This window comes from Zonotrichia albicollis, chromosome 1, assembly GCF_047830755.1.
Source record: "Zonotrichia albicollis isolate bZonAlb1 chromosome 1, bZonAlb1.hap1, whole genome shotgun sequence".
Taxonomy (NCBI): Eukaryota; Metazoa; Chordata; class Aves; order Passeriformes; family Passerellidae; genus Zonotrichia; species Zonotrichia albicollis.
This window is the reverse complement of record NC_133819.1, coordinates 130,817,545-130,835,709: the sequence shown is the minus strand read 5'-3', so window position 1 is coordinate 130,835,709 and position 18,165 is coordinate 130,817,545. Positions and strand designations below refer to the sequence as shown.

Genomic DNA, 18,165 nt, shown 5'->3' with positions numbered 1-18,165 from the left:
ATTTGGGGAGCTTAAGGAGCATGCACAGAAGCATCAGCCCCCTCCAGAGCCTGTCTGAGGCTGGCAGGAGTCCCTGCTGTGACAAGCTCTGCTGCTGCCTCACCAGCCACATCTCAGAGCAACTAACCACAGCTACATGCCCATGCTCCCTTGGCACATCCTGCTCCCTTGATGCTTATAATTTTATCCCCTTATCATTAGGGGATAAAAAACTCCTCTAAACCTGGAGAGAGATTTATCTATCGCAGGGAAAGTTGCTGTCAGTCAGCTAAGCTACTCCTTCCAGCTTCAGAGTACCAGAGCTCTCAACTTTGTGCTGTCCTTCCTTTGCTTTTATAACCCACTCCATGATGTCCTACTCCTTGCCCAGCTGCTGGCTTTAGCTGCTGGAACAAATCTGTGTTAGCAGTGGAGCACCCAGCCGGCTGCAGTGTGCCAGCCCAGTGTCCGTGCCCAGCTCCAGCCCTGGCTGAGCCCTCCAAATTGGCTTGCACAGCTCTGACTCTGAGCCCACAGCAGTGAGCAGGACAGGAGGGCAGTGAAGGCAGCAGGCAAAGGCTTCTCTGGGGTTTTTTCCCCAGACCAAGGAGCTACATGAGGCTTTAGGGCTCCACCATGAAGGGAGTAAAGCACACGGCACATCATCACTAGCTGCAGCAGAATGTTTATTAGTAGGAAAGAACATTTAGGGGATTTCAGTAGGTGAATTTTTTTGAACTGTTGGTATCCACCACACATTGGTTTTCATCAAGATTGTTCAAGGTCACATATTTATATAAGAAAGCAATAATTAATATTTAGGTGCAATCAGTAATTCCAGTATGAAAAAGCACCGTGTCACAAAACAATTTACAATACAAAAGTCTTCAAAATCTAACATTTAAAAACAATATATTTGTTCAACAGTACTAACAATACAGTAAAAAAATTTTTATTTCCCTTCAAACAATACTGCTTATATATTTTGGCACTCAGAAAGAAACTGTCACAAATGTGCCTTTTTAGCCACACAATGCTGTTTTGTGAGTGTCTATATAACAAGGAAAAACATGCTTTTGAAGTCAGTCATTTTGCCAGGTGCAGTTTGAACTGCTTTTTCCATTAAAAAGGAAAAAAAAATAACCTGAAAGAAAAATAACTCCTAAGCTGCAGCATGTCTTGTCTTTTGGCCCACGACACAATCTGGAGAAGCATCTCAGACTCAGTCTATCCAGTAAGTCAACCCTGCCTGAAAGACTGGATCTGAGCCCCACTTCATTCTCCAAACCTGACAAGAAATGTAGACCTAAGCCATTCAAATGGTCCTACCTTATAGGGACTGGCCCCAAGTTCTTCTTATATTAAGCACCCCAATAAGATTCTGATCCTAAAATTGCTGCTCAGGCTCTTCTTTTCCTTCATTCCCCTCAATTTTAGTTAATTCATTTTAAAGTCACTTGCACAAATTGTCTTGCAATGTGAGCCCACTGTTGTTGTGCTGGCACAGCCAGCAGTTCCAAGGAAAACCACGTTCCTAGGAGAATGCATTGGGTGAGCCATGGGGTGAGGGGGCCCGATGCCAGCGGGGTGCCCGGGACAGGGGACATTCCTCCCAGGTCTCCTCTGGGGCCAGGGCTGGCACACAGCGTGGGAGGGAATCACACAGCTTGAACTGAGAGAGGGAAAGACAAAACTGGACTTTTCAGGAAGAATTCATCTCCACTCCAAACTGACCCCTATTAAGAGAGGAACGCAGGTGCTACATGCCGGGTGAAACACCGGTGCCTGCGTGCAGCTATGGCAGCCCCTGGAAAGGGCTGATTCTAGTGAACATGCAGTCCTTGGTGCTATCTCTAAAAGCTGAACAATAACAAAAAAAATTTAAATAGTTTTTACATCTTACATCAAAGATGCCACTACAAAAACACAATAGTATCACACATTAATTAGTACAGTCTTAAAAATGCAAACCAACGCTGGTAAGACTCCCATACATTCTGCATATCATATGTACAGAGGAGAAGAGCTTCTCGAGAGGAGAGGACAGTCATAGAGAGATAATTTTCTGTTTTCTGAGTACGTTGCATAACACAAATACATTATCAGCAGAAGAAAACTTTATTCTAACACTAAGAGCTCAGGAAAGGTCCTAACTGGAAGTTAATAGCTGGGGGAACCGTGCACGTGCTGGGGGGCACAAAACCATACACAACCCTCCGCCAAATTCTCCGTCTCCTTTGGTGGCCTGATCATCTACTTTCCTTTTATCAGGCATGTTTGACACGTTGCTCTGTAGGTACAGACTCCCAAAGCACGGAGCAGCACAGGGCCACGTCCCCAAAAGCTGCCCCTGGTGTGCCTGGAAGCCACTTGCCTCCACATGTCCTTTGCATGGGCTTTGCCTGGCAGAGAACCAGCTGGAGACCCAGGATACCACCAGATGAGCTTACAACAGAACCAGGGGGGGGAATTAACACATCACAACAGCTAGAGGCAACAACACACAGGACACTTGCAATTCTAGACAGCTGTAAGAAAAATATGTGGACCAAATTAATTTAATTCATAGTTGTCTCTCTCCTTTCTGAATAGTAAAATTCTTCCTTAGGATATGTAGGTTTGCTTACAAAGTATTCATCTAGATCTAGAGAGGTATCTAATTTTGCCAAGACACAGGATATACTGAACTCCATGCTGCTGCAGTGAGTCTGCTCGTAGTAGATCATTACAAGTTCGATTTGTTGTGTCTGTTCTGTGCTGCAATGAGGCAACAGCCTGAGGGAACAGGGAAAGCTCTCCCTGTGGAATGGTCATGGACCTAAATAGGAACTGGGCACTTTGATCCATTCAGCTCTTGGTCATGTTTTATCTCAATTTATTAGTTTCTGCAGCATCAAAAATACCTGCCCAAATTTAAACAAATTGTTGTGATTTAATCCCAACCAGCAATTAAGTCCCACAAAGCCACTCATTCACTCCCTTCTAGTGGGATGTGAAAGAGAATTGGAAGGGCAAAAGTGAGAAACCCATGGGTTGAGATAAAGACAGTTTAATAGGGAACACAAAAGCCCCATGCACAAGCAAAGCAAGGCATTCATTCACCAATTCTCTGGGGCAGCCAGGTGTTCAGCCATCCCCAGAAAAATAGGGCTCCATCACAGGGAGTGTGACTTGGGAAGACAAATGACATCACTCTGAACTTGTCACCCTCTTCCTCCTTCTTTCCCCTACCTCTTTACATGCTGAGCATGACACCATGGTCTGGGGTATCCCTGGGGTCACTTGGGGTCAGCTGTCCTGGCTGTGTCCCATCCCATCTCCCTTGTGCCCCCTGAGCTACCTCGCTGATGGGGTGGGAAGCAGGAAAGTCCTTGACACCATGTGAGCCCTGCTCAGCAATAATGATAATATCCCTCTGTTATCAACACCGTTTCCAGCACAAATCCAAAACTGACCCTCATTCTAGCTACTGTGAGGAAAATTAACTATATCACAGCCAAAGCCAGCACACAAATGTGTAACTACTTTTGCATCCATCACATCACTCAGCAATATTTAAAATCAGAAGGTATTAAGTATCCTGTCAGAGGAAGACAATATTGGTCACTTCAGGTTCAAGAGCAAAATAATGCTGAATATACAATTATTAACTACAAGACTGCTTGGAATTGAAGTGAGCAAGTGGAAGAGATAAACATATTGCAATGCAGCTCAATTTGTCTCCTTGAAGCAAGTGTGCACACAAATAAAATCCCTAAGGTAATTAAGCTCTTCATTTTTACCAGGCACCATGTGCCCAACTCACTGGTAATTGCTCAGTCAGTTCTGCTCCCGGGGTCTTTGGGACTTCTGCATAAGAGCTGAAGGACCAGCAGGGCTAAATCTAAGAGGATCCAAAATAATGAAATAAATCACAAACATGTCTGCCACATGAATAAGAAAATTAAACACAAAATACCAAAGAAACATTAGTTTGTATGACTAACATTGAGCATGATGTCTTTAGTAACCTTCCTTAGATCCTTATTGGATTGAAACCCTGGATGTGATTTTTCTTTTCTTTCGGATACTAATAAAAACTATTTGGTTGCCTTGGAAATGGGAATAATGACAGGAAATAAAAAGGTGCTGGTGGCAAGGAACTGCAAGTTCTCCCCCAAACTACCACACTGGACCCTTAATTAACGTTCCCTCTGAGTGCAGCCAATGAGCAGCACAAATGAAGTTTAGAATCTAAGAGGATTTTCTCAGGGGGGTTTACTGACCACCATCATCCTGCCATCCCATTTGGTGGGGAACATGAGGCCAGCCCTGAGCACTGCTGGAACCCCTGTCCCCAGGCAGGAGAAAACCAGAGGCCACACTCCCAACACTCGTTTTTGACAGATAGCAGGAAGAGTTTCTGCTTGATATAACTTTGCCAAAATTGTCTCTTGGTCCACAGCACCTGGGTGCTCCTGCAGGCCTGGGGCACCTGCACACTGCACAGGGATGCTTGGGGAGGAGCTGCTGCTGGAAGAAACCAGCTCTCTGTGGAGCAAACAGGGCAGGGGAGAGCAGCCCAGGCACGCTCAGTCTGCAGTGCCTCAACAAACACGTACACTACCATGAAAACCAAATTGTTTCAGAGGTTCAGAGTGCCCTTAAAATGTTTAATACTGCCATTACTTAATGATAAGAAATAAATAGTGTGGTACTCACAGGTGGGCCAAAGATGGGAAACCAAATCAGAAGCTGCTCCATTTAAGTGCATTAAGCTTGGCTCCTCCACATGTCAAGGGCTGGTGTTTGTTATTTGTTCACACAGAGGCTGGGAATGGCAACTGGGAGGTGGCTGCAGAGACTTGGAGAGCTGGACACCCTGAGCACATGCCCTGGGAAGGTGAGAATATCTTTGGTATAAGGTCAGGGCAAGAGGGGAAGATCTGAAACATCTCAGGTGCACAGTGAGCGAATACTGTGCAGAGGGTGGGTGGCTGGTGTGTGCCTGGAGATGTAGGGAGCCCTCAGCCTGCCTGATAATGTCAGATGGCCATGTCTGTGGCAGGACCCAGAGTCCCCAGCCTCCCCACACAGGGCTGAAGTAGCCCAGGAGGTACCATTGACTGGCTGGAGTAGAGGAGCTTTTCTGTGCTGGCTACTGCTAAGAGGGTTTCACTGTGCAAATTCAGACCCTGGGCTACAGGCAGGGATGTCCCCATAGTTTTTCATTTCTCTAGTCTTTTCACATTGTTCACTACAACTCAAGCTCTTTGTTTTTCTTATTAGACAGCATTTTACAGGTGATAGCTTAATCCCAGCTACACATTGAAATAACACAATCTGTGGGAAACAATGAGAAGCTCCTTGCATCTGGCCTTTCCAGCTTGTTAAGATATGGACAGTACAGCTGGAAAGCTTTATACCTTATCCTCTGAAAATCCTCACCCTGGAAACAACTTCTTAGTATGGATAATTTGGAAACAACTGCAGCAAAAGCCAGGATGGAATAAGGGATGCTGTTTAGATTCCCATAGAATGCAGACATATTTTCTGCAAGGGGTAAGGAGATTGACTGTGTATCCAGCTGATGGCCAGAGACACCTATTGGCTTTTGCAGTCCCTCAGCAGTGGTTCTGGTTTCTAATGTCACTGATTTCTATGCCAGTTTACAGTCCCTGCTGTCTTTTCTATGTATTTAAAACACAGATGTTCATTCCACCATCCCTAGCCTGCAAAATGACACCTGGGCTTCAAGAGTCAATGGAGATTTCCCTTCTCCTGTCTTCCACCATGACCAGGAATGAACTCCCATAGGCAATGGTTTGTCCTCAGCTGCACTTAGGGAAAACCTTATCCTGGGAGCTGTTTGTTCAATACCTGCCAGGGCATGGTGAACAGCTCTGCTCCTTAATTTTGGAGTGTATTTTGCCAGCACCTCTGACAGAATATGCAGCAGACAGAGCTGCTCACATAGAAGGTGCCATTTCTAGTCAAGCCCTATCTCGAAACCCATCGCACCATGTGCCTGACGTATCACTGCTGTTTATCTTATCTGCCTCCTGCACAATCAGTGGAAAACTCTGCATGCAGCTCTGAGCACTGCTCAGCCCTCTGGCACTTGACAAGTTTCTCTGCATTTCCAAGTGCAGGTTCCGCCTGTGATGCCAAGAAAACCAACTTTCCCCACTTTCCGACTCCTACATGACATCCCGCTTAGTGAGACACAGAGCAAAGAATGCATCCAAGTACTTATGCAGAGGGCAGGTGAAATATTCTTCTCCACCAGTCTTGCACCAGGTACCTGACATCTGACTGCTGAGCCCAAGGGCTGCCATGCCTGGAAATCGAGGGAGCACCATGGGGAAGATGAAGGGATGTGCTGGTGTACTGGGTGCTCAGGAAGACTCGTCCAGCCAACAATCAGACCAGTCTGACTGTCTCACTTGGCACTTGTAGGCTAAACTGCGAAAGGAAACTCCTGAAGGATGCTTCCTCCATCCTCACCTGCTATATTGCTATCATGTTGCATCTTACACCAGTGGTGCTGAAAAAAGGGGGAGTTTTAAAAGGAGGAGGCAGCTCAGCTCAGGGCATTGTTCTGGGGCAGGAGATTCCCTCCTCACTGCCACATGTCCCCGGGGACCTGCCAGTTGTCACCGTGTTCTCTGGTTCACATGTACTGAGACGTATGGCCAAGGCCACCTTCTCAGCTTAGCTTAGTCTGCAGATTAGGCTCAGCACCAAGATACCACAGTTCACCAAGTTTCCATGAGCCAGCTGAGACAAGGTTCTGCCCACAGCAATGCAAGGTAATGTGACTTAACCTGACCTGCAGTGAAAGAAAATCAAGCTAAGCAGCATTATTGCGCTTTTGCCACCAGCAAAGAGAGAAGCCCTGGGCTCATCCCCCAGGGGCAGTGCTCAAACCACAGCGCCTTGGGCATGTGTGACTGCATAATCAAACCAAACCCAACACCCCCCCCACAACAGACCACCACCAGCTACAAAAGTTTAACATACCCACACAAACACAACTGCCTACTAAGCCGCAACCAAGACCCAAGCCTAAAATGCAGACAAAAAGAATGCCCCCAGAAGAAGATAGAAATCCTATAAGCTCCTAAGAACTGCAAGGGAACAGCATAGCTCTGGCCTCAGGAACATCATTGAATTGCGAACTGACAGGGCTTCAAATAATGTTGAAACATAAATATTTCTTCAGTCCTTCTCAAACTCTAAGCGCTCACAAGAACATGTGTGTTGATTTTAAAAGGGTTGTGTTCCCTTTTCCCCTCCCAAAGCACCCTAAAGCAAGGAGAGTAGTGCAAAACTCACAAGTCATAGTCCTCACTCCTCATCTTCTGGCCCAGAGTTTGACAAGCTGGCTGGGAATGTCAGCTAAATGAGACTGGCATTTTCCATGAGTTCAGTCTACATGTGACATATGCTCATTAATCCCTTTGGACAATACATAGTGAAGAATGCCTTGTGCATATGTGAGAACTAGAGAATGCATCTACAAAATTGAGAAGTCATACAAAACAGCATGTGCTGTCTGCCGTCCTTCCTGTGTGGAGATATTGCTAATGAATCACTCAAAAGTCTGACTTACTGTGCTATTCACACTTTGCCTTCAAAAGCTTTATGAAGGCAATTATGATTACAAATGCAAATGACAGCAAAGCAGAAAAATTCAGTCTGAGGCACAGCACACCACTGCTGTCCTGCTGATTTGAGGTCTGCAAATGTACCTATCACAACTTCAGCTACAAATCACTATTTAAGTACATGCAGAGGCAGAGAAAGAAAGGGATAGTTAATAATTTAAAATAATACCAATCATCAGTGGCAGTCAGGTAAAAGAATAACCCTAGCTCACTCTGTAAATGTTTCTACAATAGCCTTATCTGCAGCTATGTCCTCTGCAGCTGTAAGCTAATTCTGATGATTCCAAATGTTGTGAGCTGTGGGGAGCATTACATGTCTGCTGGGGTCACAGCACAGGCTGTGCGTTCAGACCTGCGTTGTACAGGAGTAGCACAGGAGGTGAGCCTGGCCGAAACACCCTGAAACTGCTGAGTAAAAACAAATGGAGAGATTAGGTTCTGGGCCAGAAGTGCCTTGTAAAATGAAAAACAGGTGGAATGCCGTCACTTAAAGAAAAGGCAACCTTTTTAAAGCTTCAGTCACATGCAGCTGCTTTCACAGCACTAAGAAGATGGAACCGTAGAAGGTATCCGAGTTCACCTTCAGTAAATGCCAGCTTCCACAGTCTGGGCTGCTTTGGACATGGGTGCCTGCCCTGAGCCAGGAGGTTGGAAATTCAGCAGGGATCCTGTGGTGTCACCTTGTCCTGCCCACGCAGGGGTGGTGATGGAGCAGCCCCAGAGAGGCTGGGGTGGTGGCATGCCCATCTGGCAGAGGGGTGTGCCGATCACTGCATGCCCACTGACCTTCCTTTGCAGTCCCCAGAGTCTGGCCAGGCTTCTTCTGCTGAAAAACAACCCTCAAGTACATGACTTTCAAAATCCATGAGGTGATGGACATGAAGAGAGGGCCAGAACATCTCCAGGTAAAGCAGAAAATTACCTTGACAAAGGTAGGCACAGACTGTCCTTCGAAGGGGATTTGTGCACATGGTGTCCAATTAAGATTTGGGAGAAGGAGATAGAGAATATTTTCATCAGCCAGAAAAACTGGTGCAAAACATGCCAGTGTTGCTCATAACACCTGAAAGTGCTGGGTATTAAAATCTGTTTGAGTCTGTGGCTGGGCCCCCTTTGCTTTCTTATTTTCCCACACTCAGCTCAGCTCAGCTCAGTATTTTGATGAATGTAATGGAAATATATCATCAACTGGATTTTTGTGATTGTTTGAGACAAAAATGTGTGCTTGAAGACATTTATTGAGTGTCATTAGCCACTCATAAAAATTTTAGTACAATTGATTAACAATGTTATTTTCAATTTACTTTTATTTTCTCTTAAAATGCTTTGCCCTTAACACCCCGCAAAGCAAATGGTATGGGAAAATTAAGTATAGGATTGCTTCTGTCAATTATTGTACATGCTAGCTAGTGTTCCACAGAAGATTATTTATGCTCAACTACTTATTCGTGACTTCTAATTAGTATTCAGCTAATCATCATCTGCAAAGCAGACTTCTTTTACTTGGTTTATTTTAAATTAAGGCTACTGGGGATTAGCATCTACAAGGTCACTTGACAAAATGCCAACTTTGCCTGTCAGACAAAGGTTACTCTAACGAGCTCATGCATTCCCAACACCGTGCCTGCCTGCATGGGTCGCTCTCCAGCAGCATCACAAAGCAGACTTCAGCTAATGTCTGATTAATGCCAATTTAGTCAGCATAATGCCTCCTGTTGCTAAAGCTTTTCCAGCTTTTCTCTTGCAACAGCGCTTGTGAAGTCCCTAAGAAATCCCACATGTGTATACTAGCTTTGCATACAGCAACTTTGACCAAAGGATAAAATTTTGCAGCAGCAAATTTCAGATACTCCTGCACCTAGGCGGAAAGATAAACATTCAACATTTCTCTCAAGAGCTGTTCTTTTTTTGTTTTAATTTTTATATATATATAAATATATCATAAAGCGTACCATTTCCTCATTTCAGTACAGATTTTTTTGAACTTTACTAAAATAAATGAAATATAAATGCTACAATTTTATGTTTAAAACAAGTTTTGATGACAGCCTTCCCCTAAGAGCAGGCCCAGAAACTCTGTTAGCTACATGGAGAGAGACAAAAACACCCCCAAAACTTCCTGCTACGCAACAGCATTGAGAACAGCAGATGTGCCTTAGCTGGAGCTGCTTGCAGGTGTCTGTGAGTTCCTCACATGAATGCCCACTCTCCCTAGTAGCAACTGCTTTATTACTAACCTGAAAATTTCACATTCAACATGTATCTCCCTTAAATTCATTGTCAAGACCCAGCTTTTCATATCTGTGTCTGCTTTTGCTGATCCCAAACGGCAAGAGGTATTGTCAGTTGTGGATTTGGAGATCAGGATTGCAAATTGCTGAATTTTCAGATAAAGCCATATGACTTCAACCACTGTAAACCTAGTAAAAAAAGTCAACCTTCATTTTGTCCCTTCTTCACAACCTGGAAAGTGTTCACAGCATTGAAACAACGAGGCAGAGGAGTGAATGATACACCCCACATGTTTTGCACTTTCATACTTCTTCCCAGTCCTGTCTTTGATCTTAACTGGTGCCTTCTGGACAGGAGAGGAGGTTCCAGGTGAATCCTACCCCACCCATCACAACCCCTTTGGTTCAGCCTTACTACACTTTCAGGTTCTGCAGGTGAATACCTAACAACTAAAGCAGCAATCTAAAATCTGTCAGTGTGTCTTGCTGCCAAGGGGTTTGTTGTTGGTTTACTCCTCCTCAACATGTTACTTTCCAAAACACATACAAACTAACAAACAAACAAAAAACAAAATGAAATTTTAAAAACAATGGTAACACCACAATATCTGTTTAGAACAGTACTGCCCATGCTCTGGACAAATTGTTAAGAGCAATTCAGCATTCTTATAATTAATCCACAACAAAATAAGCTATAAGATGCCACAAATGAAGGCATAATTGGCCATACAGAGGCAACACTACCATGAATGTTGTTTGGCAAGGAAATAAAAAAAAAAGCAGATAGATAATTCATCCAAAGTACGGGTTCAGAACTGCCCGGCACTGCTGGGATCGCACTGCAGGAGTCGGACTATGGACGGGTCACTCTTGGCGCCGCGGATGAACTCTTCCAGAGAGAGCTTTCCTGGAAAAGAAACACGCTAACTTGGAGCACCTGGGGGCTGCAGCACACCTGGCAAGCCTCTGGACAGGCACGAACGAGGGAAGGAAGCCAGGGAAATCCCTGGGAGAGCAGCCCTGCCGGGTGCAGAACTGCCCGCCCGCCCCGTGCTGGCCCTGCAGGCTGTGGCCCTGGGAGCGCCTACCGTCACGGTTGGTGTCCATCTGCCGGAAGATCTTCTCGGTCCTCTTCTCCGGGGTTGACTCATCTTCTGGCATCTTCATCACGGAAGAAACCATCTTGTAGATTGCCTGTGTGATAGACAGCAGCAAAAACCTGATGAGAAGCACATTATCATCTTGATGCAAGGGTACAATGATCCTCTCGTGACAGAACCAGGCAGAAATGTCCTCGGAGCACCAGCAAGACCTGCTCTTTGATGCTGGAGGGTGTTGGGTGGCACCAGTAGGTGCAGCTTCCCTCTTCAGTGGCACACTCGTTTGTGGAATACTGTGTTTCTTTATTTAGTCATGGGCAAACACCATGTGGGTTTGCACTAGAGTTTGGACATTGTTCCTTATTAAAACAGCCTTTGGACAAATTTATCACCTGTACAGCATGTTGGGCAATGGCAGCTCCAGAGCCTGGAGGAACAGCCAGACCACCGAGGTCTTGTCCCATGCTGTGATGAATCTTTATGCTTTGGGCACACAGCTTCATCCTCACCACACCTGTCTCCCCATCCTGCCTTTGCTTCTCCCCCATCTCCATTCTCTCCCTCCCTGTGAGCATCCTGTCTGTGGGGAGAGCAGTGCCTCCTTGCATTTGCAGCATCTCACAGATAAAAAAGACCAGACCATCAGGGAGGTGGCCTTTTCACAGGGGGTTGGTGTGCGTGCACAGCTCAAAATCCCTTCCACAATTTTCTCCACAGAGACCAGATGTTCTGGTCCTACAGAGCACCACTACCACCCACAGCTATTCTCTGCACAGACAAATGCATTAGCCACCTTTGGTACCAGCTGCCCCTGACAGAGGGGTAAGGTTAATTTTAAAACAAGGATGAGGACCTGTCTCTGCACTGGTTATCCAGACCTTGCTGGCAAACATAAGCTTGCAGCACCAGAAACAGCAGGGCTTTGTGTCAGGTGTCTCTGCAGTGCCACACCTCGAAGCAGCAGCACTCAGAGGGCTGCAGGGTGGTGGCCATGTGGAGGGGCAGCACATCCCAGCCCAAGGCAGCATTGCCCTGGTCCAACTGGCCCCTTGTGCTGCCCACTGCAACTCACTAGCTGTCACCTGGCTGCTTTAGTGATTTGTTCTTCCTTTCCTCCTGCTTTGGGAGGGAGGTCCTTTGTGCAAGCCAAGATTTCTCATTGGGTTACCCTTCTCCCCTCTTTCCCTTCATGAAGTCAGTCTGCCTAGCAGCTCAGATCATCTGGCTCAGGATCCCCAAGGACTGACTCCAGGAATGTAACAGCACAGATGGAGGATGCCACCAAGCAGCACAGACATTTTACACTCAGACTAGGGAGCAGCCCCTTCCTTGGCCATCCTGCTGGCTTCTCCTCTGCCAACAGCTCACCCTTGACATCTCCCAGGAGAATTAGTGTTCCAGAGTACTGGGCAGAGCCCCAGGAGAGGCAGGGATGCTGTCCACACCACCATGACACTCATACCAGGAGCACAGAAGAAAGGATGAACATGCAAGCATGTAAACACAGGGATGGGGGAACTGGGGGAAGGAGGCAATAGGGAAGGAAGAAATGGAGAGGGTGGACAGTAAGAATTTAGACCTTGCTCATCCTCATCAGCATGCAAGGCTTGCAAGGGTCAGAGCAGAGATGAGGCTTATAAATCTGCCAGTGTTTAAGCATTTGAAGCTGTCTGGCTTTTGTCTGGGGTAGGAAGAGAGGTGGAGGGGTCACTCCCTCTCTCTGGGTGAGAGGACAGCAAAGCAGAGAATCTGCATTGAAAGTGTGGGAGGAATGCCCCAGACTGGGAGTGAGGGCATGTTTACCCTGATCAAAGTAACCATAGTAAGAATATGCAGATTTTTAGGACAAAAAAAGCACTTCAGGATGACTTCATCCTACAGGGTCCTTTTCACAGAGGCGTGTGAAGGGAATAACAGATGAGATATTCTAGGAAAGCCAGATGGGAATAACATAGTGAGCGTTCTTTTCATGCTGAAAATGGTTACTCTGGACAAATTCTTATGTCCTTACTCAGAAGTTCATTGGGAAGTTTTCCCAAAGTAAAAGCCAGCTAAAGCTGATTAAGAACCTTGAGATTCGCCCCATATTAATTCAGTGCAGCTACACAAAACTCTTTATTGTATGTTTGAAAGAGCAAGCTCTGAAGGGAATTTGGTTTCATGCAATAATTACACAGAGCTGGGCTGTGTTAACCCTGGGCTAGGACCTGGCCCTGAGAGGCTGCAGGGGCTCCACTCCACATGGAGTGCAACTCTTGGCCTCCCAGAACCTGGGCTGAAAACCACCAGTGGCATTCTGCACTGGAAGCTGATGCCTGCAGCACTCTCCTGAGTCAGGGCAGCTTCAGTAAGTGAACTTCTGTCAGGAGTGCTCCTTACAGCTCCCTGGCACTCTGAATGCCACCAGGAATTGTGCCTCCAGAGCCCTGGGCATCCGAGCAAGCACAGGCTCCAGCTTCATCTGCTGCCCTACTGATCTCCTTTGATTTTCCAGCTCCATGTGGATGAACAGCAGTGGGTGATTTCAGGGCAGTCTCATCCCTTTGCCCATTCACACAGGTTTTGCTCCCAGCTGCTGGCTGCCAGCACTCAGGCCAGAAGCTTTGGTGAGGGCTGCATTTTCCTTGGTACACTTGGCAAACTGGCAAAAAGCTCATTTTGGTGATGGCAGCAGCAATGACAGCACACATTTTCAGTTGATCCTTTTTACCCTTTTGAAATAAATTCTAATGGCCAGAAGTCTCATGAAGTGAATGACTTGTCTGAAAAAAATTGTTTTCCTCTCAATGTCATGGAGATTTTTGACACTGCCTTTCCAGAGCCATATCAGCGTTTGCTTCTTCCCATACCAGCTTCTGTTTCATCCTGGCTTGCTATAAGCTATAGCTTATAAGCAATAAGCTATCCAGCAAGTGAAACGTGTGTGCCCTGTTTTTATTAAACTGAAAGTGTTATTTTTGTCTCTGCTCAGTATTCTTAAAATGCCTTTGGAGTCCATATAGTGAAAAAATGTATCCTTAGAGCAAGGTTTCCGTGTCCCATTTGAACTCTTATTTTAAGAGACTAGCCAAATATGTCCTGCTTCAGCAAGGGGAACAAATCTTGTAACTGGTTTGCAGCTATTTTTGAGTGGACTGGGCTATTTAGATTATAGGTAAACATATGGGAGACATGAAAAGCTTGAGACATGAATCTGAGAGGAGCTGTGACAAGGTCTGTCAAGAGGGCAGGCTATGAAGCCTCTTCCCACAGCAGTCTGCAGATGTGCTGTGCCTGGTGAGTGTAGCAGTGTCCTGTGGACCTTCTTTTTTGAGGCTCTACAACTGTCAGCACACCACTAAAGTCCTTCATCTTCCAAACTGTGCAGCAGGCTCCATGTGGATGTCTAAGCAGGGATATTTGGAGCCTGGCCTGGGGATGCTCATGGACAGGCATGGGCAGTGCCCTGGGCTGGCTGAGGGCAGGATGGGGTACAGGGCTTAAAGGAATGCAGGTGCTTTGCCATCCAGCAAGGAAAACAGGCCTGGGAAAGCTGTCATGGACCACTCACCTTCCTCTCCTTGGCAGCTGCCCAGTCACAGGAGCTCCTGTGGGACATCCTAACCAGCAGCTCTGCTGTGCCAGGGCTGCTGCTGCCACTGCTGCCTCAACCTCCTTAATGCAGTGCAGCAGTGCAATGCCTGCAGGGCTGTCAGATTAGGCCAGAACAATGGAAAGATAATGCAAGGAAGCATCAGCACAACAGTGAAAATCACTGCAGAGAGACGGATTTCAAAGCACAAAAAAGCAGACTGAAAAAGAAGGAAACTGCCTTGCCCCTATGCTATTTAAAATACAGTAATCCCACAGTAACAGGGACAGTATTTTTCTGTTAAACTAAGACTTTTAGACTAAAGGTGTTTCTTTCAGCATTCATTTTGATGTATTGTCTCAGGAAAAATCCCAATGAAAACATAATCCCATTCTATCAATTTGAAAATGTATGCTAGATAAGGGACTTGCAATGGGTTCCTTTGAGACACAGAGATATGTCAGAGTTCTGATGTTCACTCTCAGAAAAACTGTGATGGCTGAGGGCCCCCAGGAAGCCATTGGATACAGAGTCTTGTCATTCCATATGAAAAAATAATAATCTTTCATAAATGAAAGTGATAGTTGTTTGCTGGCTTTTTGCATCTAATCATTCTACATCAAAGGAACTTCTCAACAAAGCTAGAAAATATGCTCATCTACTTCAGATATCAGCTGAACATGCTTCCAGAGACTACACAACAAATCCCATCCCACTGGGAGGAACTCCTGGTGACCAGTGCAATACAGGGAGACCAATGCATTCAGAAAAAACAAAAAAAAAGAGGAGAACAGGGTGAGATCTACAGGCACACTGCCTTATTGCTCCATCACAGAAAGGGTTTGTAGTTTAAAAATTGCTGATAGTCCATGGCACAGAAATAGCCGCTTTTCAGGCTGTTCATTTCCATAATTGCTTTTTGTGTGGTCCCCAAAGCTGAGTCCCTCAAAATGAGGTGAAATTATGAGCACCATGCAGTTGAGCTTCACATTCAGTCTGAAAGGAGAGAGAGCCAAATCTCCCAAGAGGGGCAGAGGGACTGCTGGAGTGCCAGGCTGGGGGCTGTGCCCAGCCCAAGTGCTGCTTGGCACTGGATGCACACACTGATAGAATGCTGCCCTACACTGACCCCAAAGCTGCAATTCTGTTTGGTGATGGCACCATGGCTGTAAAGGACAATGCTGTGATTTGGTACTGACATAAATACGAAGAGGAGGCAGAGCATTTCAGTCTCTAGACTTGCTGGCAAGCAGATCTGGCAAAAGCTTCCAGCTTTGCTGGTCCTTGTTTGGCTCACTACAGAAAACCCAGCCACTGATATTTTCATTTCCTTTGACACGGACAAATTTGTGGCCAAGCTCTGCCTGTTTGCAGCTCCCTTGCCCAGGGGTTTGTGCTGCCTGTGAGCACAGTGCCTTCCTGGCTCCTGGACAGCAGAGCCCCGGGGGTGTCTCCTCCTCCAGAGGAGAGGGCGGTCACCCAGCTCTGGTTCCGGTGTTTCCCATGTACTACATTAGTTCTTTTGGGAATCTTTTTGTTTTTTCATGAGGAGAAATACAGCCAGAAAAACAATAATTGACAGTCTGTTTACCCTGCCTGGGGGAGAGGAAGATTTGTAAGGACCAGAGGATCTTCCAATGCAAATATTCCATGGGGTTTGCCACGGCGCAGACAGGGAGGTCCTGCTCCTCAACTCAGACATGGGAGCACAAAACAGACCAAGTGAAAGACAACAAACTCTAGATTTGCAGCTGAGTTCTGGACCTGTCTTGCTGAAGCAGTGCAAGTGCTGCTATTGGCCACTGTTTGAAGGATTTGAGAAGGGCTCTGGTAGAAAGACAGGAGCACCACCCGTTAGGCTCACTCCCTACATGCAGCTGGTCATCACAGACTGTAATTTGTGTGCATTACTTCCCTTGGTTTTCAGTGCAAATACAAGTCTGAATAATACAGTACATTGTTAGCACTTCAAAATTTCCAGGGAAAGGAAAGGATCTTGATAACAGGCGCTTTTTTTTTAACAGTGCAGCATTATACAGATTCAAGCTGGGTAAATACACTGCCATATAAAAAATGTTTGAAATCTTTCAGTAGATTGATGTGCCTCAAGGGCAAAAACATGTTGGAGAAAGCAACGTGAGACTCTTACTAAAACCACAAGCAAACACAACCAAAGAAGCTATGTATGGAATCATCATCTACTCAGATAAGATTTATCTATACTGTCAACTTAGAATGAAGACAGCTAATATGATTCTAATAAAGCAGACCTCACTGGAATTAGGCAGACAAAACACCTTTACAGTATGTGACCTGAGCTGCTTCTTCATAATAACAATGATTTCAAAGTAGATTTGCTTCTCATTGTGGAGGGAACCTGCCTTCCTTACAAGTACACTGCTTGGTTGCTCCAGTATACCTACTTGGTTCAACTGCAATTAATCATAATTAATTGACAGGGTTAGAGAATCACATTTATTAGTAGGTTAGTTACTGTGCTCGAGCCCAACAGAGCTCCCAGGGAGGAAATATCCATGCACCCTGCTGCTCAGGAAGAACTTGCAATGGATATTAAGCTGTAGTTTGAATTGTCACACAATCTTTGCCAAATGAAATAGCATTTTATATCCAAGCAGTTATAGAAGACTGTAAACCAGCACTGCCAGTTTTTCATTCAGGGTAACATTGCTGCACAATCTGCTCTCAGGGAGGGAGCAGCACATACCTGCACAATTTCCAGCATCTCTGCCTTGCTGATGTAGCCATTCCCATCCAGGTCGTACATGCTGAATGCCCACTTCAGCTTTTGCTCCAGTTTTCCTCTCGACGTGACGCTCAGGGCTATGATGAATTCTCTGAAATCTATTGTTCCGTCTCCGTTGGCGTCGAAAGTGCGGAATACGTGCTCTGCAAACTTAGAAGCGTCCCCGTAAGGAAAAAAGTTTCCATATATTTTTTTAAACTCCTCCATAGATAAATGTCCACTTGGACAGTCTCTCAAGAAGCCTTTGTACCACTCCTGGATTTCATGTTCTGTAAAGTCTGTACTTTCTAGCAAATCCTGCATGACTTCAGGGCGTAGTTTGCTGTTTTGCTTTCCCATATTGGAGTTAAAGTATTACCTGCAAAGCAAAAACAAACACATATGAATTGTTATTAATTATTGATACTGATTAGCTTGGAGGCTGTAGAAGAACAGTATGCTGTATATTGAGCTTTCTGATGATAGTTCACTCTTGGGTATCAACCAAAACCTTGGACAATGTCCAGAACTACAGGTATACTTTGGAAAAATTAATAAACGTAATCTACATCTTGATTAAACTGTCTTTTGACAGTCTGTAGAACAGTAATTACACAGAATTCACTGCCATCCTGTTTTGCCCTTGAAATCCTGAGGCAAGCAATGGCTGTGGCAAGGTACAGCTAACAGCAGCCGTGTACTGCAGCACACCCTCCACCCCAGTCATCCTGAGGACCTGCCCTAATGAGACACAATTTCTGTATCTCTGGTGGAAGCCAGACTGGTACTAAGGTCTGTGTTCCCTTGGTCTTGTTCCAAAATGGGATCAAGGTGCAACTGCAGGGTACGCTGAAACCAGTAGCTCCAAAGCCGTTCTACATTTATCTTTATA

General features: G+C 45.6%; 1 protein-coding gene across 1 annotated transcript in view; it reads right to left on the bottom strand.

Moving 5' to 3' along the window:
• Window positions 1–7,578: 7,578 nt before the first annotated feature.
• The window catches only part of NCALD (neurocalcin delta), a 53,647-nt gene continuing 43,060 nt past the window's right edge, over window positions 7,579–18,165 (bottom strand). Inside the window, exons 2-4 of the mRNA XM_005479461.4 lie at window positions 17,256–17,652; window positions 10,948–11,053; window positions 7,579–10,766 (exon numbers count right to left, since the gene is read on the bottom strand). Coding sequence (XP_005479518.1) covers window positions 10,669–10,766; window positions 10,948–11,053; window positions 17,256–17,633 — 582 coding nt within the window. The 5' untranslated portion in view covers window positions 17,634–17,652 and the 3' untranslated portion in view covers window positions 7,579–10,668. The remainder of the gene's footprint in view (window positions 10,767–10,947; window positions 11,054–17,255; window positions 17,653–18,165) is intronic.